Source organism: Papio anubis, chromosome 4 (assembly GCF_008728515.1).
Source record: "Papio anubis isolate 15944 chromosome 4, Panubis1.0, whole genome shotgun sequence".
NCBI classification, from domain to species: Eukaryota; Metazoa; Chordata; class Mammalia; order Primates; family Cercopithecidae; genus Papio; species Papio anubis.
Window position 1 is genome coordinate 100,309,540 of NC_044979.1, and position 24,282 is coordinate 100,333,821.

Here is a 24,282-nt window from a genome sequence, read left to right on the forward strand (position 1 = left end):
AGAGTGAGACTGGGTCTCAAAATAAATAAGTAAAAGCTAGAAAAGGGACTTAAATTACTAAAAGCAATCTGGGGCATGGTTCACTGCATTCACTTTTGATATATTAAATATTTTTGGAAGAGACACTGGACATGGTCCTCTGAGGTCAATCAATCTAGCTTTAGAACCTTCATCTTTCACTTTCTTGGGCTTCACTTTCCAAAATGGACCACAGGATAATGAGGCTTTTTTTTTAAAAAAAACAACTTATCTTTGTCTTAGATTTGAATATACTAGAGCGGGCAAAATTCCCATTATAATCCCATTATACCTCCAAAAAGGTAATTAAATGTATAATATAAGAACAGACGATTATGTCAGCAGCCTGGAGCAGGGTCCTTTTATAGGCTATTGCACTGAAAAGAGCCGTGATGAGATGTGGACAGGAGCATGCTGCTGCTTGTTCAGGGAAGGAGGCTGCTTCACTCTTTCCACAGGGGTGGTGAACCAGTTCTGTCGGCTTCACTCCTTGGTGTTCGCAAGGCAGTTTTTGGAGTCAGAAACTGTAGAGGAATTTGAGAACACAGACACGCTTACTTCATAGAAAACTGAAGTCTGTTGAGGACCAAATTGTCTGCCATGCCATTGACATTCCTGCTTTTGCTCTATGTCCATGTACTTAATATTTTAAAGAACTTTTACTTTTTAAGAATTAGTATATGTAGCAAGGACTAGAGAAAAACGCACTTCATTCTATATGTGAATATGTGATAGTGGACTTTTATAAACCCAAGCTGCACATGGCTTAAATGTTCTTTTGTATTTTAGCTGACTTAAAATTGAGCATAGAGGAAACTGGAAATGTTCTTTAATATCATGCATAGTCTCTGTATCTTATTTTCTTTGTTTACTTATTCATTTAGTCAAAAAATACTTCAGCGCATGTTGCAATAGGTTAGGGAGGCTTTCTGGTCATGGGAATGCAAGGATGAAGAAAAACTTCTGTCTATACATTTAAGAAATGTATAGTCTCTAGTGTCCATCCATCAGGGCCTTGGAAACAAATGATTATGCTATAAAGTACTATGGGGTTTTTTTTTTTTTTTTTTTTTTTGGTAATTTTGTTACCAAATTAGTGTATATATGTACATTAAAAAGGCAAAGACAAGGTAATGTCCATACACTAAAAATTGATTATCTCTGACTAGTAGAAATACTGCTGTTCTTTTATTCTTGTATATTGCCATTTATTTTCTATGGTAACACATGTATTTTTTAAACAGAAAGGAACTGGTGGCGGTATCATCACTGCTACTCTTTAACTGCACCTTCTCCCATACTACTACTACTAATGCTTTCAGAGCTCAAATTCATACTCCAGTCTGACTCCAGGTGTGTGCCATTAACTATCAGCGCCCATAGAGCAAAATCCACTCTGCACAGCATCACTGAAAGTTTATCCTGGAGAATACTGGTCTCATAAGATTCTCCTGGAAGGAAGACTTCAGTAACCGAGCAAGTTGGTAACCTACTAAAGTTCTGTAATAAAGAAGTCTAAGGCTGGGCGTGGTGGCTCATGCCTGTAATCCTAACACTTTGGGAAGCTGAGGCTAGTAGATGGCTTGAGCCCAGGAGTTCGAAACCAGCCTGGTCAACATGGAAAACCCTATCTCTACCAAAAATAGAAAACAATTATCCAGGTGTGGTAGTACGCACCTGTTGTCCCAGCTAATCAGGAGGCTGAGGTGGGAGGATCACTCAACTTGGCCTCAGTTCACACCACTGCACTCCAGCTTGGGCAATGGAAGTGAGATCCTATCTCAAAAAAAAAATTAGAAAAAGAAAACTAGTTAACTCATTTTAGTTCAGTATCTCCCAAATTAATTTTATAGTAACTTGACCCTTTTTTAAAATCATGAATCTTTTAGATGTTTTATGATTCTCAAACAAACTTTTGGTGGGCCTGAGAATCACCCAGAGGGCTGGGCTCCACTCCCAAGTTTCTGATTCAGTAGTTTTGGGATGAGGAATGGGAATTTGCATTTCTAACAAGTTTGCAGGTGTTGCTGATGCCTACTCATCCTTTGTTTTGTGCCTCGCAGGTTCCATTTTGCCTTGAGGCATAAGCTCATAGACTATGATAAACTGTGATGTTAGTGTTTTTCTGCTGGAAAAAGGTATCTTAAGAGTAGGGATTGTGTTGATGACAAAGAGTATGGTCTGGGTGCTTTATTAACTGAATTACCCAGTGTAGCGTTACGATTGGTCCCAGACCAGCAGCATCAGCATCTCCTGGGAACTTGTTACACACATTTTGGGGCCTACCCCAGACCTACTTAAAACTTGGAGGCAGAAAGAGTACCAGCAATCTGTGTTCTAATAAGGCTTCCGGGTGATTCTGATGCCAGCCAAATGGGGGGAAATATCAGCTTAATGGATTTAAACCACCTAGGAATTATAAATTCAGACTGTAGAAGCAGCAGGAACTCTATTTGTGGTTCCAAATTCTCATTGGTGATTTTTCTATCCCTTCCCCACCCAGTGTCATTATTGAATAGAATTTCCTTAAAGTTGTCTAGGTAGTGGTGGTAAGGAGAGTAATATTATTTTGTAGTTTACCTTCACAGTGAAGTCATAACCCTTTGAGGGCATCCTAGCTGAAGGCAAAAGCCAACTGCTTCTGTTCACTTTATCTCTTTGGGTTTCCAGTCTCCTCTCCTTTTCTGGCCTAAGCAGTTACAGCTTCTTGCCACCTCATTCATGTATTTTAAGATTTAAAAAAAAAATTCTGGATTTTGAGTTGTTTTAATTAGGATGGCAGGTCCAAGTACTTACTCCACTATATTCCAGGACTAGCATTCCTGTTATTACATTTAATAGATTTTGCCAGATTGCTTTCTAGGGAAATGCAGACTGAAGTAGTAATGTGATAGCACTTTATGCCTGTCAGATTGGCAGAAAATAAAGTAATAACATACTGTTGCAAGTGATATGGCTTGTAAATGATATTGGTGTAAATGCAAATTATTTTGGTCTTTTAGGAAACTTAAAAATGTTTGTCAGGCAAAAACCATAGTGGTGTTGAGGGAATAGGTGGAGGAAAGTATATTTGCAGCAGGTGCAACTAGCCATTGCTTCATTTTTTCTGTGATAAAACTGGGGAAAAGGGTGAATGGGTGTTACCAGTCTGTTATGTTTAGGGCCATAGGTTGGGTCTTGTTTGAACAGCAAGGATAGGTGGACTTAAGGGACATTCATCATATAGGCTTAGGGTAAATCATTGAGAGAGGTGATGGATGAAAATAGCATGACTTGCTTCCTCGTTAACCCAGCAAAAAGTTATAGGAAAATGAGGGAAATAAAGGACTGGGGTGAGTTAAAAAGGGAGCTCTGTGCCTCCGGTGTGCTGGAACTAGCTCTTGCTGGAGTTGATAAATTATTAGGACTTCGGCTAGCCAGAGGTTAAATATAACCATCATTAAAATTAAATTATATAAATTACATTTAAATTATATTTAAAACGAAGGAAATACTCAAAACTTATGTGCTAGGTTTATTATATTTTACTGTTTTCTGTGTTCTTGAGGTTGTTGACACCTGTTATATCTGTGTGGTGGAGATAGTCTATCAGTGTGCAATTGCACATCTCTTTCCTATTCTGTGTTCAGTGATCTCACTTTGGTAGCTTGAAATAGGACAGACTATACCATGGAAATCAGCAACTGCTACAAATCAGGATTTTTTTCCGCTGGAGAACAGTTGTTAAATATCTACCCGAATACCACTGGGAATAACGTTTTGCTGTTTTAGATACTGATTGTCTTTCATCATTGTAAATGTACTTATTTTCTGAAGCTTCGAGCATTCTAATCTTGCATAAAGTTTAATTGTTCTTAGGAAAATAGGTAACTATACTAGTTTTACTCATGTTTTAAAAGATATCTTAAGCTTCAAGAAAGATATGGCTTATTTTGTTTAGCTTTTATTTGCATGTTGATAGTATTTTTGTAAGTTTGTTCTCCTTGTTTTTTAAAACATTGTCATTTAAAAAGTATACTTGAAAAACCTTTATAACAAATAACCACCCACAATTTATCTTTCTTGTAAGTCATTAGTTTCATTTCTTGAACTCATTTTAGCAAGGAGCAGACTTTTTCAATTTTTAATGTGGACATGTGTTTGTGTGTATGATTCAATTCTTACAGCAGTGTTGTAGATGAGGTTGACCAGTTACCAGCAAGAAATATTGTTTCCCTAGTATTTTCAGTTAGGGCTAACATTTGATTTCTTGTAAGATTAAAGTGTTATATTTCCTACTTGTGTATTTAAGTTTATGCTTGGGTACTTTAGTAAATCAGTGAATTGGGAAATTTTTCATAAGACTTGTGATTCTTGTTACATTCATCTGTCATACGTGTTTCTGGCACTTATGGCAATGAAAATAAGATTGAAACATTGAAAACATTATTCTAGGCATCTTATTTATTACTGTTTGTATAGTGTAGTGGTTTTGATTTTTGGATCTGTAGCTGGGCCTTTGGGGCTTTGGCCCAGTCATCTTAACTCTCTAAGCCAGTCTTCCCTCAATATTAAAGTAATAATAATAATAGTAGCTACCTCATGTAGTGATTTTAAAGATTAGATGAGATAATGTAGCATTTAGCAAAGTGTTTGACTTAAAGTGCTCTGCAAATGTGAGCTAACACTCTTATTATCAAAATAATAAATTCTCCTATCTGCAAGTTGCCTTAAATGGTGGGTATGAAGCTAGTAGTAAGTAAAGCATTACATAAAATACTTAAAATAATGAAAGCTATTGAAACAAAGGAAGAATACAATTCAGTCTTTTATGGCTTATTATCAAAATAATAAATTCCCCTATCTGCAAGTTGCCTTAAATGGTGGGTATGAAAGCTAGTAGTAAGTAAAGCATTACATAAAATACTTAAAATAATAAAAGCTATTGAAACAAAGTCAGGAAGAATAAAATTCAATCTTTTATGGCATGTGAGCAAACTAGAATAAGCAGTGTCACTGTTCATTTGTTTAGGATAATGGTTAGGTATCAACCATAACAGCAAATGATAAAACCACCTATTCTAGTCACTGAAATACTAAACTGCTGCTTTAGTTTTGTATATATACATTATGAATAAACATAGATAATTTTCCTAAAACAGTGGATAATCCAATTGCTGTGAAATAGAATTTAGGTAATAAAGGGATTCCTGGTTTCTTTAGTAGTTTAAGATGCACATTGGCTTGCCTGTTGACCATATTTAAAATTACAGACTTTCTTTGCCTTCCCAAGTCCACTTTTTGAAATAGTTGTTAAGTAGCTCGGTGTTCAAATGATAAATAAAACAGGAGTAAGAGGCAGAAGGGAGCATTGATAACCCACCTCTCAATACTGCTAGAAAGTTGGCTGCCTCATCTCTCATTATTTTGTATTTATTTGATATTTTATTCTGGGTGCATAGATTTAATATTATGTTGACACTTTTTATCCTTAGTATTGATTGGGTTTTCCCTCTTTTTTCTACTCTGCTACCTCTGTCCCTTCTGGAACCAGTAGTTTAATGGTAAGTATTTAAATAAGATTTACAAAGTTTTGACCTAGTGAGGATTTTTTTACCCTCACCTATCTTGGTGAAAACTTTGTAGACTCCAGCTGGTCTCTGTGGTTTCCCAGGTTTTCATTGTTGCCTTGTTTGTGTGTAGACTGATAAAACTTTAGTTCTGAGGTTCTCCTGTCCTTGCATGCTGTGTCAAATGGCATCCATTGTTTGTGTGTTTCATAGTGATGTTTTTCTTGGAGCTTGCAGTCTCTTTTTTCTCTTCTTTCTGCTTTTTTTTTTTTTTTTGTCTGGGGGTGGAGCGGGGATTGGAGTGGGAAGGAGAGAAGTCTTTCTCACATCTGTACTACTTTTATGTTCCCTATGGCATTTGGAATCTTCCCAAACTAGTATCTTTGGGAAGAATTATAGACTGAGTCCAAGTCCATTAAATGATACTGTTTTTATTGACCCTTAATTCTGCTAAATTTGCTATCAAATTCTGTGTTGTTATTTCTTGTTTCACATTTCAAGATATTTGAGCCTTTCAAGTGTTTTTTAAAGGTATAAATATGTTAGGATTTCTCATAGCAATACCTGTTACACTCTTGCCTCAACACTTTGTATTTTGATTTCAGAAATTTTTATTTACCATTGAGCATAATGTTGCACTCTTTAAACTTAGATTGTGAAATATAATTTAACTGATTAATGAGGCCAGATTTGGTGTGTTAAAACTTAAATGGTAGACTTTGGAAAGCCACTTTCATAAAATTTTATCATCAAATAAAATGTCTTTAAAGTTTTTGTGTGTGAAATATAAATAAGAAAAATGCAGAAAATGGAAGAATAGAGTTAGAAAATGAATACCAATGCGCGTGTCATGCATGTACAGTAGGACAGTGCCAGCACTCCAAAATCCTCCCCTTTGTTTTCCTGATTATAAAGCCCTTTTTTCCTCTTAGAATAATCATAATCTGTACATTTGTAATTATTTCTTTGCTGTTCTTTGTTTTATCATTTATATATGCATTTGTAAAGAATATGTTTAATTTTGCCCACTTGATAAAAATGGAATCATACTCTTTTTTGGGTCTTGCTTCTTTTATGTTTGTAAGATTCATTTATATTGTGTGTAGTTCATCATTCTGTAGTTTAAAGTTTATCATTTTTCATTCTGTAAATACACCAGAATTTATTAAACCATTCCATTGTTGGGTGTTTGTTTCCAGTTTGCTATTATGAATATTGCTGCTGTGAATTTTTTGTTAACATGTATTCTGGTGCATATGTGCACAGATTTCTTTAGGACAGTATTACTTAAAATATGGTCCTTAAACCAGCACCATTGGTAGTGTCATCTGTGGGAGTTTGTGAGAAATGCAAATTTGTGGGCTCCACCCTTAATCAGAATCTCTGGGGATGGGGTCTGGGAAACTGAAACAAGCTCTCCACATGAATGAATCTTAAGCACATTAAAATTTGAGAACCACTGCTCTGGGATATATACCTAGAAGTAGAATTGCTGAGTCATAGATTATGTATACCTTCAACTTAATAGTGTTTTCCACTGTGGTTATATTGCTTTTTGGTTACACTGGTGTTTGAGGGTTTGTAGTTCTTTACATCCTCTGTAACAGTATTGTCAATATTTTATTTTTTTAAATTAGAATTTGAATATTTTCTCAGTTCACTTTTAACTAGATTTGAATTTTGGCTTTTCAGATTTACTGAAAAAATTGATTTAGATTTACTCTACAGACTTTCTAAAAATATTATTATAAATCATAGAAGTAGAGGCAAATAGTACAGTGAACTAAAAACCTCATATCTCCAGCATCCACATTCAGTGTTCATTATATTTTGCAATGTTTGCTTCATTTATCTCTTTTCTCTGAATTATTTTAAAGACAGGTCCTAAATATGATGTCTTCACTCATGTATAAATAAATGCATATCTAGAATGTGCACCATTTTCTTTACATGATGGCAATGTGTTTATTACCGAGGGCCTTTTTATTTTAAAAAGTTAGAATAGGCATCATATTAAAACATGTAAAAATTCTAAAATAATGGCAAAGCAGAGTATATAAGCTGTTACTTGGATATCATGAGTGGGAGGTTTTGATTTATAGTCTTTGAACATTCTCTGAACTCTTCTAATGTATTTAGTCAGTTATACTGAATATTTTCTGTTTCAACAATCAGTCAAATTTAGATTTCTTAAAGGGATTATTTAACCCTTATTTAGGATAAGAATGTGTTTAGAGTGCTCAGAAATTTATCACTTCTCTAATAAAACTTGGCATGTATAGTGTTGATGTCCTAGTTAGAGACTGGAGTAGACAGCTAAAGGATACCCTGACTCTTTACTCCTAGAAGCAACTCTTTGAAAACCCAGACATACAAACTTTCACATCTGCCAGCCATTTGTTGTGGTACTGTGCAGAGTTCACCATCCTAAATCAGCACATCTCCATCTAAACTTCCAGTAGAATTAAGAGCATTGGAAGTCAGTGTTTTATAGTGAATTAAGCAGTGAGTATTTTTTGAATGTGTGTCCTATGTTTGGTCCTTGTTGGATAAGAATGAAAATACAGGAAACTATCCTGTTACTAAGCAGTACAGAAAGGTACCTGGTAATTTTTGGTTGTTTTGCATTGTAGTGATTCAGTTAAATGCTAAATTTTGCTGATCAGGAAAGTATAATATGTAGTATGTAATATATTTAAAAATGTTATGTAATTTATTAAAAATTTGTAAAATGTTTTAGGGCATGGAAGATAAATGAGGCTGGAGTTGGAAGGAAACAGAAGATACATGGCTTTGTATATGAATAAAAAGTTGGTATTTGTTTATGTATATTTTCAACCAGGGAGTGATCAGGTCTGGTTTGTGTTTTGAAGATAACCTGTGACAACAGTTTGGGGAAGGGCGAGGTCAAGAGCAGATGCATAGAGAGGTTACTGCCGTAGTCCAGGAAAAAATAACAGTAGCTGCATTGTGAGGGTGGTGTAGATGTCTAAAGAGCTGGTTGAATCTGACAGATACTTAGGAGGTAAAATCTACCAAGTGGGTGATGGCTTGAGAATAAACAGGTGTGGCAGCAGGAAAGCAGTGGTAACACTGGCCTGACTGGAACATCCTCATTGTTTCTTAGCCCTTTGGTTAGACTAAACTTTTTAATCAAACTTGCAGCTTACAGATAAGAGTTTTTGTCATAACCAAACTTTTTCAAAATGGTTTTCTTTCCTCTTGAAACAAATATTTGGATATTTTAAACAGGTCTTAATGACTTAATCCTGGGGTTGGCAAATGTCTAGTAAAGGGCCAGATAGTAAATATTTTAGGCGTTGGCAGACCTTTTGGTCTCTGTTCCCTTTTTTTGTAGTTTGGGTAAGCCATAGAGACAATATATAAATGAATGTGTGTAGCTGTGTTCAATAAAAATTGGTTAGTGGGCACTGAAATTTGAGTTTCCTATAATTTTCACATGCCATAGCATTTTCTTCTTTAAAAATTTTTTTTTTCAGCCATTAAAAAATGTAAAAAGTTCTTGACTGAAGGGCTGTACAAAAATTGGCGGTAGGCCGCAGTTGGCCTACAGACCTATGTAGGGTAAATGCACCTGATAGCCATATCTTAAGCATACCTTGAGGATGACCTTGTGTGGCATACAGGACTGAATGGGAGTTCCAAGCTAGGGAATCCGGGAGTGGCTAATTAGGAGATTCGTTCCTTGTCTAAGGAGAAACGTTCGAGCCCCTGTCCTGTCCTGTGGAACATGAGCTGTACAGGGGATCAAGCTCCCAAGTTCGGGGTTGAAAGAAGGTTGACAGGTGGAGATTGTTAGTGGGAGGATGCTAACTGAAAATGCTATATAAACTTACATGCCTTTTCCAAGCTGTTGTGGTTCTTCTGTCCAACCTGCCTCCCCTTGACTGTATATAAGGTGATTCGTCTGTCCCGTCTACTACCGCTGTACTCTCTGCCCTGTGTGTAAGCCTCCAGTAAAACCCCATGTCTTGTTTGCTGGCTCTGGGTCTTTTCTTTGGCCTCTTGAACCTGATGCCATTCCCCTTGGAGTCAGTAGGGGTTTGGCACAAGGGACCCACACTTTACCAACCCCAGAATTTTACCCCAAGTATAATTCTTTATGAGAAACTTTTAAGATAGATAGTAAATAGGCTATAGGATGTTAATTCCTTTCATTCCTGAAGAGTCATAAATGCTTAAGTCTATAATGCTATATTTAATTCTTCCATTTGTGAATTTGGGGGATGTAGAAACGGAACTACCAGCAAACCCAATATAGCTAAGGAAGTATATAATGCAGAGTGAATTTCATGAAGAGCAGCATATTTAAGAAGGTAATGAACACATACCAATGAAAAGTGGTTTCCATAGGTGAGCCCCGATGGGAAAGAAAGTAACTTTTGTCAGACTAACTACAGATGTGTTAAGAAAGTTGAGCTGGGTTCTAGTGTAGTTGTAGGAAACTTGGCTTAAATACTTAGGAACTGGCATGCTACCTGCTAAGCTTGAAAATCCTTGTAGAACCAGCCCTTCAGTTCTGAATTAATTTTTGACATAACTCTTAAGGATTATATTATGCATGCATTGTTTTAGAAAATACTGGTAGCACTGAGTCCAATTATTTGAGTGCAAACAGTAGTCGGCAGAATTTTATCTACGTAAACAATACTGATTACAGTCAGGTGCCCAACTGCTATACTTTAGATATTAATTGTGATAGTAATCTGTTAATGTATATTTAGCCTTGTTACCTGTTGATTTGCCATGGTAGCTGTAAAAAAAATTAGATTATTGACAATAACAAAAAATACTTTTAGCCAAGTGTATTTAAGATTTTAAGGCCCCAGTTGCTAAAAGGGCATTTAAAATAATTCTATCAAATTTTGTTAGGTACATTTTATATTTGCTCAAGCGATCCTCCCACCTTAGCCTCTTGAGTAGCTGGGACTACAGGCACGCACCACCATGCCTGGCTAATTTAAAAACTTTTTTTTCGTAGAGTCAGGGTCTCATTACGTTGCTCTGGGTGGTCTGGAATTCCTGTACTCAAGCAGTCCTCCCTCGTTGGCCTTTCAAAGTGTTGGGATTACAGACGGGAGCTACTATGCCAGGCCTCTGAGGATTTTTAAATAGATAATTTGTTGCCTTTGATACTGGTTACATCCTGATAGTTGACAGCATAGTAAAATCCTCCTGTTGTGTTCGTGAGTTCATGTGCATATGTATGTGTGTGTGGAAAGTGAGACAGATAAACATAGTGAGCCATGCTTTAAAAATGTCTTTTAGCTGTTCAGAGCTGTCTTTGTTCGATTGAGTACCAAGGAGAAAATTGTGAAGACAGAAAAAAAACCACTTCATCTTCATATCTGGGCAAGAAGCAGCATATATTAGAGGAAGGATATATTTGTTCATTCACCCAATAAATACTTATGTCACTCTGCGTTGACATAGTTCTATGAAGTAAACAGATACTGTGATGTGAAACATGAGGAAGGTATGTTTTAAAATTTTTCCTTATGTTTTTTAGTTCAGTATAATTATTTAAAACATTTTATATTTTTATTTGAAAATCCTAAAGACATTTAAGTGGTAGTTTCATTAAGACTGTAACTGTGCCTGTAGCTCTTGGATTAATTTTAAGTCTAATGAATTTGTTGTCTGGTTGCTATACATTAAAAGCAGTAATTTCACTTTTGTTTATATTTTAAAGAGGTAAGAGTTTCAGTAAAATTAAACTGAAATTTAGTAAATAGCTTTTGGAATAGCTAAAACATGATAAGACAACAAATGTAAGAGAGGAATAATTTGTATATCTTATAACATTTTAGGGATTATATGTATACCTTACAGACAGAACCTAAAACGAAACAGTTGATAAGTATAAGCCATGTGAGCTGTACCCAAGTGGATACTTTGGTTCTGGAGTTCACTGTCATTCTTTGGTCTTATTTCTGCAACTGAAGGGAATTGGAAATGTATTTGTTTAGAAACATTATTCTGGGACATCGAGCTTAATTGAGAATTTTAGCTGTGGCTGGTACAGATTTTTCCTACTGTTTTGCCTTAAGCCAATGAGTATAAACAGTAGCCACAGAAGTTAGAGTTCATTGTTGTAATTATTCTGAAACCCATAGTTGTTTAAATCTTTTTTCTCTTCATTTGACTTCTACAATATAATCTAAGACCCAGGTAAAACTAACATATTGCTCTTGTTACATATGGCCTCATAGGCTAGTGGACATTATACATGTGAGAAGTTAGTGTTGGGTGAGAAGCTGTGGCTCAGACATGCATTTCTCCCTCTAGTTTGTGAATTCCTGGAGCAAATGCCATTACTCCTTGCCTTTCTACTGAGAGAAAATTCCCAGAGTAGAGGCTGTTGTCATATTTTTGAAAACAAACAAATAGACTCTAACTACTGTTAAAGCTCATGCTCAGTTCCAAAAGTGCCTTTCTTACTTAGTCATATTTCTAAAATTGCCCCCAAGAATGTGGACTAAGCATCCTTGGCACTGAGGCATCCTCCTATTCTGTAGTGAGCTTCTTTCACATCAGTGAAGAATAAAAAACTAATTAACTTCCCTGTGTCTGTCTTTTGATCATTATGTTACCCTCATTCACTACCTTCCTCCCCCAGTGGTGATGTGTGGCCATTCGAGGTTCCCTGGTGGCAGAATATGTTCAGTATATTTGATTTTACAAGGTCTATTTGTATTAGTTAAACCTCTGATCCCTAGGTCCTTGTTGTGTTATTGGCATACTCATACTGTAAATTAAGGATGCCTTGTTTGTATTGCTACATGGATTTTATTTGGTTTTCCATGAGAGCTGACCTGTCCTGTACTACCATAGTTTAAGTTGACTTTTCTACCATTGTGAATAGTGGTTTAGTTCTTCCCCTTCATCAGCTGTTTGATAAGAGCAATCACATTGTACTCTATTTGATATCATTCGGTAAAATGGATTAATTTCCTAATTCATTCAAACAAATTTAAAAGAGAAATTTTTATTATATTATTTGGTTGTTTTCCCAAGGAAATATCCATGTTGCTCAAGATGACCTTTATTTTCTAATAAAGCTGTAATTTTCTGTGTCCGAATTATTTTCTGTACATTTTATGGGACACACGTAACATTACATTACATAACATTATACAGCATAGCATCACCGTGACAGGAAAATACCCTGTCAGTGGTGGCTCACTGTTAAGATATTTTATAGTTATTTTAATATATCAGATTTGTAGGTTATATATATTTAAAATGATCTAGACAGTAAAGCATGAAGAGTAAAGCTAATGGGATATATTTGGGAGTGAGGTGGAGGAGACAGAAGATGGACAGAAAGTTGTTTGATAGGCTAGAAGGTAATAAAAGGGTATCAGTAATAAAAGCAAAAAGGGGGGCATCTGCAATGTTATTTTAAGACTGTGAATATGCCAAAGAGATAAAAATGTGTGCCTGCTTTTCTTGCATTTTATGACTTCAACAATAGCTGTCAGATGTTTTCACTTGTTGTGGGGGAATTGTTGAATCTCAAATACTTTATCACTCTGAGTTTCTCCATAGATTTCCAAATATGGGAAGAGTGTGTGTGTGTGTGTGTGTGTGTGTGTGTGTGTGTATGTATACATGTGTGGCGGGGGGGGTTTTGGGTTTTTTTTGTTTTTTTTTTTTGGAGACAGAGTCTCGTTCTGTCACGCAGGCTGGAGTGCAGTGGCACAAACTCGGCTCACTGCAAGCTCTGCCTCCTGGGTTCACGCCATTCTCCTGCCTCAGCCTCCTGAGTAGCTGGGACTACAGGTGCCCACTCCCATGCCTGGCTAATTTTTTGTATTTTTAGTAGAGATGGGGTTTCACCATGTTAGCTAGGCTGGTCTCGATCTCCTGACATCGTAATCTGCCCACCTCGGCCTCCCAAAGTGCTGGGATTACAGGCGTGAGCCACCGCGCCCAGCCTATGGGAAGTGTATTTGTTAAGATATCCAAGACTTGGTCCCAGTATGGATTTTGATTTGCTCATGGTACCTAAGTGTCTGTTCTTATCTTAGCCATTCATTCTGTTGGTATTTTGTTTTGGTGTTCGTTTGCTTGGTTTTTGCCACTATTAACAAGAGATAATCCCTTGGAAATCTCAAAATAGACCCCTTATGATTGTTGCATGGTTGTAACATTTTTATGTACAAGATACTGTAAGTCGTTTAATTGGTTATAAATGCTATGAGAGAGGTCTGATAGAGAGATGAGTGGACTGCAGAGTGTAGTGGAAAGAGTACTAATTCTGGCCCTAGTCCTGACTAGTTTTATGAGTTTTGGCAAGAATTTTTACCGCACAGAGTTTTCTTATTTGTAAAAGGAGATTAGAGTGGATGTTCCCTTAGAGTGCATTTGCATTCTCACAAAGTTGAGTCTACCTGGCGTGGGAGTAATTACAGTGAACATGGAGAAGTGTGTAACTCTTTTTGGACAACACAGAGGGCATTTGTTAGGTACATAGTGTAAAACTTAAAAATGTCTGATCCCATAAGTAAGTTTGTTTTTTGTCCCTAACCAAAGAAAAAGGTGGGCCGGGGTAGGTGGGGAGATGGTAATAAAGACACCTACAGGGCATACTTAAAGAAACCTCGTAAGACATTTAATGAATCATTACAGCACACTGATATCTAACATAAAAAACTGCTTTGAATAGCTTTTCATTCATTCAAATATTTGAGTGATAGTGTGTGTCATAAGAGGCACACTAATGACTTTGGGGCTACAAAAAATAGATCATAATTTTCACTTAAAATTGCTTCATTCATGTTCTCTTTCCATTCACATCAGAAGTAGTTTTAAAAAGAGAATATATGAAAAAAATAAAAGAATTGTCAGGCTAGGCGCTGTGGCTTACACCTGTAATCTCAGCACTTTGGGAGGCCGAGGCGGGCACATCACCTGAGGTCGGGAGTTGGAGACCAGCCTGACCAACATGGAGAAACCCTATCTCTACTAAAAATACAAAATTAGCTGGGCATGGTGGCACGTGCCTGTAATCCCAGCCACTTGGGAGGCGGAGGCAGGAGAATTGCTTGAACCCGGGAGATAGGTTGTAGTGAGTCAAGATTGCACTGCTGCACTCCAGCCTGGGCAACAAGAGCAAAACTCCGTCTCAAAAAAAAAAAAAAAAAAAAAAGATTTGTCATAAACAGGTAGATAGTAGGAAGTAATGATTTTCCCCAGTGGACTGAATATATGGTCCTGATGTGAACTAAGCTATTCAAGAATGTCTGTTATACAAATTGTTGTATACTGATGTTTTATAGGTTCATCAAGGATTGCTTTGGAGGATTTATTAGAGAATTAGACATTTAGGTATTTAGCCTGGTAAAGTGCTTGTTGAACAAGGTTAAAACATTTCCTGCTACCTTGTTTCAGAATGCATTCTGCTGTATTGTGTTACTGGAACATTTGCTTCCTCCTATTTTAATTTTATTTCAGATATTTTTGTCCCTTATTCAGTCGCTGTCATTTTTAAGTGTATAGATTTTTACTTAGGTGTTTCCTCGTAGGCCTCTTGAGCAACTTTTCCTTTATAGCAGAAAGTTTACCTATTAGAAAACTGTGATAATTTAGAGAGAAGTTAGGTCATCTGCAACTGATCCTGCCTGTGGTTATAGAAGTTAGTTGATTTGCATTTTCTGGGAAATTTTTCATAACAGATAATTCTTTATTTGCCAGACTCAGAACAAATCCTACCAGTAAATGAGATAAGTTCATCTTTTCAGTTTAGACTCCAGGCCTTTTCCTGCGCTTATGTTTTATATACTGAAAAGTTCTTTGCTTATGGAAGTTGATTTATTTGCCTGTTTTTTTTGTTTGTTTGTTTGTTTGTTTTTTACTGACATGTTTAAAACAATTTTACCTTTAAACTGAATTTGAAAAAAAAAAAAATGCAGTGCATTCCTGCAAGCAGTGCTTATAATTGTGGTTATGATCACCAGTAATTAGAATTTCCTAATCTGCCTTTAATTGTGCCATTCTGGCCTCTAGAACTGAGGCCAACTCTATAGTTCATTTCTGTATTTATTTGGATATTTATTAAGTGTTGACTGTAGGTCTAGCTGGGTGCTTGGACAGAGTGATCAAATGTAATATACAGAATAATGTGCAATTTCTGCCATATAGGTATCAAATTTGGGAGGTAAGATCTACACAGAAGTACTATATGTGATGCGTCAAATGAGTATTATAAGTAAAAGGAATTCAGTAGGACAATGAAGGACGTTTTGCTTTTGAGTTCTCTGGAAAGATTTCATTGAGATGATGAGACTTGATCTGGGCTTGAAGGAATGGGAGTAAATTTTTAGTAAAGTAGGATGAAAATACTGGCTTAATCAAGAGCAAAGGCATGGAGATGTGATGGGTATGTTCTATTGGGGGAAAAGAATTAAATGGCAACACCAAATTTGTGTTAGACTTGTAGTGGAAAATAGTGGGAAAGCCTTGTAGGGGGAGTGGTGGCATGGGAGTGCTTGCATGCATTCAGTAATGCAAAAGAGGGCCAACAGCCAGGATGCTGTGGCAGAAAGCTCAAAGCTTAGGATTCAGAAGAGCTGAGTTCTGGCACTTTTGATGTCTTTCCACTTAGATCTATATTCTCTTTAAGTGAGCAGTTTAAACTGAGAGAGAATGTAGGTTCCTTATACTTAATATTCTTTAGTTCCATTATCAAAGACAGGGAATGACAGCTTCTGTTTTGTATTACCTGAAGAGCTTTGTATGGCCTGGTGTAGCAGATGGAGGTTGCTTGCTGTAAAAATCTCCTGAACACATTCCTCTGTCACTGATTCATTCCATTGTTTGTCATATTCATTGCATTTCTACCTAGGAAAGTGTTAAGCCTATTGATTATTTCCTTCTAGAAATTATTTAAATTAGTCAAATTACCTAATTGAGATCAGATGGAGAGTGGAGCTTTGTTTTAGGGACAGTATGAAGGAATGGTTTTGATTTTGGGGAAACTAGGAGTGCTGGCTTTGGGTAGAGAACATTTATAGCCAATGAGGTTGATGACATAGGAGGGAGGTTGATGACAACTAGGGGAGGGGCAGAATATTTGTATTATTATAAAGGTTAAAATAGAGTCATCCAAACATCTGGTATCTCTTCTGTCTCTAGTGTAGTCCCTGGTTACCTTTCTTTCTTTTTGGATATAGTGATTGAGAGGATAGGTTCTTCTGTGTGATTTTTACTGGTGTCTTTATTTTGTTTATGATTATTGGGAACTCTCATAACTAATCAAGTTGCATTTAGATGACTTGTTTGCAGTTTTAGAATAATGATTTGATATGTAAATCTCATAATAGGGCCTTCATCTTCTGTCATGCCTAACAGATCTGACTTGATGGTTGGAGTAATTTTTCTACCACCAAAAAAACCAAAAATCTCACCTGTATTTTTCCTGCCAATTGGTATATTCACCAGTCTCAGGTTTAGGATCAGCCCCCTTTTTGTTTGTGGTTGATTTCTAGGAGGAAACAGTGTACAAATACTGAGTTAAAAGTAGGATTGGGCCACTGGAGATACAAAGAAAAATCTTTTTGCCTTAGTCATCAACAATGGAAAAGCATTTGGTAAAGTAACTTTGATGCAGCAGTATGTGTCATTGAGTAGTTACAGAAAGTTTTTCTTAGGAGTCTGGATTTTATTATTAAAGAATGTCACAGAGGCTAAATGGGTTGGCTCACGCCTGTAATCCCAGCACTTTGGGAGACTGAGGCGGGCAGATCACCTGAGGTCAGGAGTTCAAGACGAACCTGGCCAATGTGGCAAAACTCCATCTCTACTAAAAATACAAAAATTAGCTGGGTGTGGTGGTGCGCACCTGTAATCCAAGCTACTCAGGAGGCTGAGGCAAGAGAATCACTTGAACCCAGGGGGTGGAGGTTGCAGTGAGCCAAGATTGCACTACTTCACTCCAACCTGGTAAAAGAGTGAAACTCCATCTCAGGAAAAAAAAAAAAAAAAGAATGTTGTTTTAGAACTGTACTTTTTATTTTTAGAGACAGAGTCTTACCCTGTTGCCCGGGCTGTAGTGCAGTGGTGGGATCATAGTTCACTGCAGCCTCAAACTCCTGGTCAAGAACTGTACTGTTTTAAGAATTTACAAAGAATAAGAGTTGTCTGTAAAGTGAAGAGGGGAAAATTTCAATAAATGATAGCCACTGTTTACTGAGTACCTACTATGTTGCAGGCATTATATATACGTTATAATCTTTAATTCTCACCAAATTTCTGATGTGTAAGTAGTAGTATCCGTGTTTACAGGGAAGAAGTCAGGTGTGGAGGGCTGAAGTGCCTTCCCTGGGTCACCTAGTCTGTATGTAATAGAAACAGGATTTTTACCAGGTCTGTTGGGCCTCAAATTTCTGTATTTTCACCAGACTATTAAGGACAATAAGGAGATTGACATGTAAATAAACACAAGGCCATGTGTTGCATTGAAGTATCGGAAGTATTTTCCAGGTATGGAAGAGATACAAAGGGAGGGAATGATCGAGTAGACCTTGGGGTGGAGCACTTAGAGAAAGATTCCTGGAGCAAGATGATACCTTAGCGCAGGATATTGGTAACCATCTAGAAGTTCTTTAGGGTAGAAGAGAAGGATTAATGGCACTGGTGATTCATTGTCTCTATATGTTTTCTTCTCTGTTTAAAAAGAGCAGAATGATCTGGTTCATCTCTGCTGTTGACTCTCTTCATCACAGTCTCTTGACCTTTTATACAATCCAAGATGATCCTGCTGTTCCCATCCCATTTTTTGTTAGTTTGATCATTTTCACACTGTTTACATTTGTAATATTTACTACTGTTTTGTAGAGATAATTCCTATAGTTATTTACACATATTTCTATTATTAAATAGAATCATGTGTGTGTGTACTACTTGTGTGTCCGTGAGTTTATATATTTATTTAACCACGGATTATCTATTCCGGAATTCTTTGTTTTGATTCATCTGTTGGTTGAGTCCTGAGTCTGAATATTTAAAGATAATACATTTCTTGAGTCCCATTTTTTTCCTTCTAAGAATTCTGAAGACCCCTCTGCCATGTGTCCCAAATAATTATCTATGTATGTTATATATGTAGATCTCTATAAGATCTTTCTATATATACATAGAGAAATTTCTCTCTATATATGATAATTTATAGATACATAAATTTATAAATAAATCTACTCAGATATGTAGAAAGATAACTATAGAGAGAGATGAATCAAGGATGAATCAAAGAATTTAGAAATGGACAGACTGTGGTTAAATAAATATGTAAATAACATACTTGTAGTACACACATGCATACTATGTATATCTATACAGTTTTAAGAGTACTTTACATAGATGTTTAACTTAGGATTTTTGACTTTATAATGGTGTGGAGGTGATACGCATTCTGTAGAAACTATACTGTGAATTTCAATCTTTTTCAGGGCTAGCAATATACATAATGGAACTCGGTGGTGCTGAGCCGAATATCTCACGTAATTTATTGAATACTGTATTGAAAGTGTTCTGAGCACATTTAAGGTAGGCTAGCCTAAGCTACAATGTTTGGTAGTTTAGGTGTATGCATTTTCAACTTAAGATATTTTCAATTTACCATCCTAAGTCAAGGAGCATTTGTATATTGAGGATATTGTCCTTTTGTTTTTGATATACATTGCAAATATGTTAGATTTATTATTTGTCTTTTGAATTTGCTTCTGATGTGTTTAACCATGATACATTTCTTTCTTTTGTTGCGTAATGCCTTAGAGATGCCCTAAAAAACTGATTGGAAGCTTTATGTGCAAAGATAGGGCTTATTAATAGGCAAGGATTTTGATGTATCATTCTGTGGGACCTTTTGATTTAAGAGAAAAATCTACCAATTTCTCAGTAGAGATGGAGGCTATGGAGTGGGGCCTTTTTCAGTTTGTAGTTCTTTATTCTTCTGTTTTCTTCCCTGCCCATTGCCATGCCTGGTATTCTCAATTCTGAATATTCTTTGTTGTTGTTGTTGTTGTTTTCCCCACAGTAAATCTCCATTCTCATGCTCTAGTAGGGGTGTGGTATTTGCTTGGCTGTAATGGACTGGGGACTTGGGGATCTGTTTTTTTATTCAGTCTTTCAGTCAGTCTAGATTTTGGCCTCATGTATCACTACTGTCTTGGGAAGTCATGGAGCTCTAGATGCCTGAGTCCTGTGGGAATTATTTAATGAGAATTGGCTTACTTGTGCAGACACTCAGGATCTGTGTTTGCTCAGTGCCATTGATGCTTTCATCTATTTTTTTTTTCCTCATTTGCCGCCGACTTCTTTCAAGTTCTTCTTTAACTCATTTTTATTAAATTTTATTTATATTCATTTTAGTAGGTTTATGGAGGGGAGAAGAGAGAAACATGGTTAGTTCACTGTATTTAACTAGAGATCCTAGGTGGTTCTTTGTATGTACTATTTTTCTCCTTAGGCTCTACTTTGTAGGCAGTTGGATGGCTCTCAAGTGAGGCTTTTTAGGTTCACAATATTGCACTTTTGTTTAAGTTTGCCAGTACTCAGATGATTCTGATGATTCAAATCAGTTGCCTCTTGCCCTCTTTTATGCTAAGTTTAACTTCAGGGAAGCAAATTTTTCAAGTTTCAAGGCAGGAATTCGTTAGTTGATGCCTAAAATCTGGTTGCAGTTTTAGGATCTCTTTGTTTTCTCCCCATAGCTGATCAGTTTCACTGTATTCGTTGTAGCCTGTGTTTGGCCATTATAGTTTTTTTGTAGTTTCATTTTTAGGGGTGTCTAATCTTTTGGCTTCCTTGGGCCACATTTTTTATAGTTTCATTTTCAGGGGTGTCTAATCGTTTGGCTTTCGTGGGCCACACATAAAATACACTAACAATAGATGATCAGCTAAAAAAAAAAATTCACAAAAAAATCTCACAATGTTTTAAGAAAGTTTACAAATTTGTGTTGGGCCACATTCGGCCATGCGTTGGACAGGCTTGTTTTAATCGAATCCTCTTTCCTGTTTTTTTTCTTTCTCTTTTTGGTGGTTTTCAAGAAGTTGAAGTAAACATACCTTTATTCCTTTCTTTTAAAATGCATGTAATACAGTTTGAGAAACATTGTCCAAAATCATATATTTCATTTAGGAAATTGAATACCTGGAGGATTAGCTGTGCTAAAATCTTTTTCCCAATCCTTATAAAGTTTGGCATGAGGTATAATTCTAGCCTCACTTATTTGGTTGCAGTGAGTTTCACATCAGAGTGAAGGGAGGACAGTTCCTGTGAGAACACATGTGCTGGAACTAGAGAGCTGCCAAAACGTCTCTTTCACCACCTGTCTTAGTTGTCTCTCTCAGTGCTTCCGCTCCTGTCTACACTCTAGCTCCATCGTCTTCATGTGGCCTTCTTTCCTGTGCTTGCCTATAGTTTCTGTTCTCTTGTAAGTTCAGCTTACACCTGAGCCGTCATGGACACCCCTGTCTCTCTTTTACTTACTTTTGACCTTTCTGCTTAAGCTCTTCACTGCTGGCCAATATAGTTTCTCACTGTTTTTTAATCATATTTCCAAGAAAAAAAAATGATTGGCCTATGCCATCTTTTTGTTCCACTTCTGATTTGTGCCTAGCCAAACTATTAATTGGCTCTCTGGGTTCAGGTTTCCAGACACCTTAAGGGTGTCAGGGGAGGGAGCAGTAGGACAGCAGCGGAACATGGTGTATCTGAGGACTGTCTTAGCAGGAAGAAGGCAGGGATGGGACATTTACCTTGGTAAGTGAGGGGGCAGAACAGAGCTAAATACATCAAATAGTCCCTTTTTTATTATGCTAATTTATTTTGAATGGAGTGCTTCAGGCAAATACTTGGTAGTGCAGATGAATAATGTAGGAAACTAGCTAATTTTTAAGTGTCAAAAATTGACTGCAAAAACCTGCACCCCGATCTGACGCTAGTTTCTGTTTTCATTATGACATTAGTGCCATGGTATGGCAGAAAGACCATTAAAGTAGAAGTCAGGAGTCTTAGATTCTAGACCTGTTTTTGCTGTTCTGAAAGGCTTCACATTCTGCATCAGATAAATTTTTAAAGTTATTGAGGTAGAATAGTGTCTAAGGTACTATTTAACTATAAAACTTGTGACTCACAGTATACTATACCAACTTGGTAAAGGTAATTTCCACAAGAGTAGTAAGATTACAAAGCTTTAATAACATGAAATCATGAGTACAGGTTAATATAAAAAATTAAAAATGGGCCAGGCGTGGTGGCTGAAGCCTGTAATCCCAGCACTTTGGGAGGTTGAGGTGGACGGATCATGAGGTCAGGAGATCGAGACCATCCTGGCAAACATGGTGAAACCCCGTCTCTACTAAAAATACAAAAATACTAGCTAGGCATGGTGGCGGGCGCCTGTAGTCCCAGCTGCTCAGGAGGCTGAGGCAGGAGAATGGCGTGAGCCTGGGAGGCAGAGGTTGCAGTGAGCTGAGATCGCGCCACTGCACTCAAGCCTGGGAGACCGAGCGAGACTCCGTCTCAAAAAAAAAAAAATTAATGAGAAAAACTGGGCCAGTACATTAGAGAGAGATACAGGAGTTTGTAGTGGACTGCGTCCCTCTCATTTGAACTTGTTTTATTTGATTAGGAGATCATCTTCATAAACTGATACAAAAGTCAGATATTATAATCACAAAATTTTCCCCATTTGAGTTGCACGTAAATAGTGTAATGCAGTAAGTGGAATATTGAAGTTTCAAATGCTTTTTGATCTTCCGTGCTTTTTAAAAGCCATACTTGGATATTCAGAATAGTTAAGTAACTTGAGTTTCTTTTGTTTTTTAGGATTTAAGTGCCCTGTATGCTCAAAATTTGTACCCTCAGATGAAATGGATTTGCATCTTGTAATGTGTTTAACAAAGCCAAGAATAACCTATAATGGTAAGTCCAATGCTTTAAAATAATATTTTTAGTTAGAATTACCTTGCATTTTATGAATTTCATGTTTCAAGTTTAATTTAAAAGGAGGAAACGACCTTGTTTTCTCTCTGTTTTTACTAGTACATTAATGCAGTGGTTCTCAAATTCTGTGATCTGAAGACTTCTTTACACTTCAAAAAATTATTGAGGACTTCAAAGAGTTTTTCTTTACGTAGGTTATATCAATATTTGTCATATTAGAAATTAAAACAATTTAGAATTTTAAATTTATTTTGTTAAACGTAAATATAACTATGTTGACAGCGTTTAAATGAAAAGTAAATTTTCTAAGACAAAATAGTGACAAGAGTGGCATTTTCTGTATTTTTAACAAACTCTTTAATATCTGGCTTGATGACAAGGAATTCTCATATTTGCTTTTTCATTCAGTTTATTGTGATATGGCACATCTTGTGTCCTCTGGAAAACTCTACCGCTATGCTGGAGAGAATGGGAATGAAAAAGGCAGATACGGCCAGGCACGGTGGCTCACACCTGTAATTCCAGCACTTTGGGAGGCAGAGGCAGGCAGATCACCTGAGGTCCAGAGTTCAGACCAACCTGGCCAACATGGTGAAACCCCATCTCTACTAAAAAAAAAAAAAAAAAAAAAAATACAAAAATTAGCTGGGTGTGGTGGTGCATGCCTGAAATCCCAGCTGCTCTGGAGGCTAAGGCAGGAGAATCACTTGAACCCAGGAGGTGGAGGTTGTAGTGAGCCGAGATTGCACCACTGCACTCCAGCCTTGGAGACAGAGTGAGACTCTGTCTCAAAAAAAAAAAAAAAAAAAAAAGCCAGATGCTGTCTTAGTGTTACCATGAAAATCGTTTTTACTTTGTTGATCTAAAAGGATTTCAAAGGCTCTTCCACTTCTCCTACTCTACAAGATTCTTTGGACCACACCTTGAGAACTGCTGCATTGAAATAAAATCTTTTGGGTTAAGCCTAAGTAAAATGTAATGTTCATAATGGCCATTTTCAAAAAAAAGTAAGTAAGCATGGTTGAAATTGCAACTTTTTTCTTTTTGTTTAAGAGTAAAGAGTAAACGAAGGGAACATATTTAGGAGTAGGGAGGATAAAAGTTTATTCAATAGTAAATAGATGCCTAATGGGAGAAAAAGTCAGTAAGAGAAACCCAAAACTCTACCTATGCTGTGCATATGTGTCTCTGTCTTTCCTCCCGTAGACAAATTCAATCTGTGAGCTCTGGAGCTAACTGGTGTTTTTGTTAGGTCTGGTGTTTCAGACTGCTCCGTTCTTTCCTGACCAAAATCTCTAGATATTCCAAAACCTAGGGAATATTTTAAATGTAGCCTTGGCATACTTTGGAATAGACTTGGGGGAAAAAAATCAAGGAGTTCTGTCCTAACTAATGAATAGAATAAGATAAAGGAAAAATGAAAGTTTTTTTCAAAATTTTATGAAGAAACAGACTTCAAAAGCTTAAGAGAAATTTCATTTTTTTAAAATGTAAATTTTGGCCTGAAATGTGTAGAAAGGGTACCAATAAACACTATAGCCAATTGAAAGATTGGCTAAATTCAACAAATATTTTAAGCATTGTTTATTTGCGAGGTACTATGTTAGGAATTACAGATATAGCAGTGAATGAAAAGAAGTGGAGCTTACAGCCTACTAATAGTAATAGTCACTGATTTCTTTGAGCTAAGAATTAATTGGTCAAATAAAAGTAGTCTATGAAAAATTTAGTAAACATAGCA

General features: G+C 36.5%; 1 protein-coding gene across 1 annotated transcript in view; it reads left to right on the top strand.

Annotated features, from left to right (window-relative positions):
- ZNRF2 (zinc and ring finger 2) overlaps window positions 1-24,282 on the top strand; it is an 89,367-nt gene that overhangs the window by 21,988 nt on the left and 43,097 nt on the right. The window contains exon 2 of the mRNA XM_003896148.4: window positions 22,425-22,520. Coding sequence (XP_003896197.1) covers window positions 22,425-22,520 — 96 coding nt within the window. The remainder of the gene's footprint in view (window positions 1-22,424; window positions 22,521-24,282) is intronic.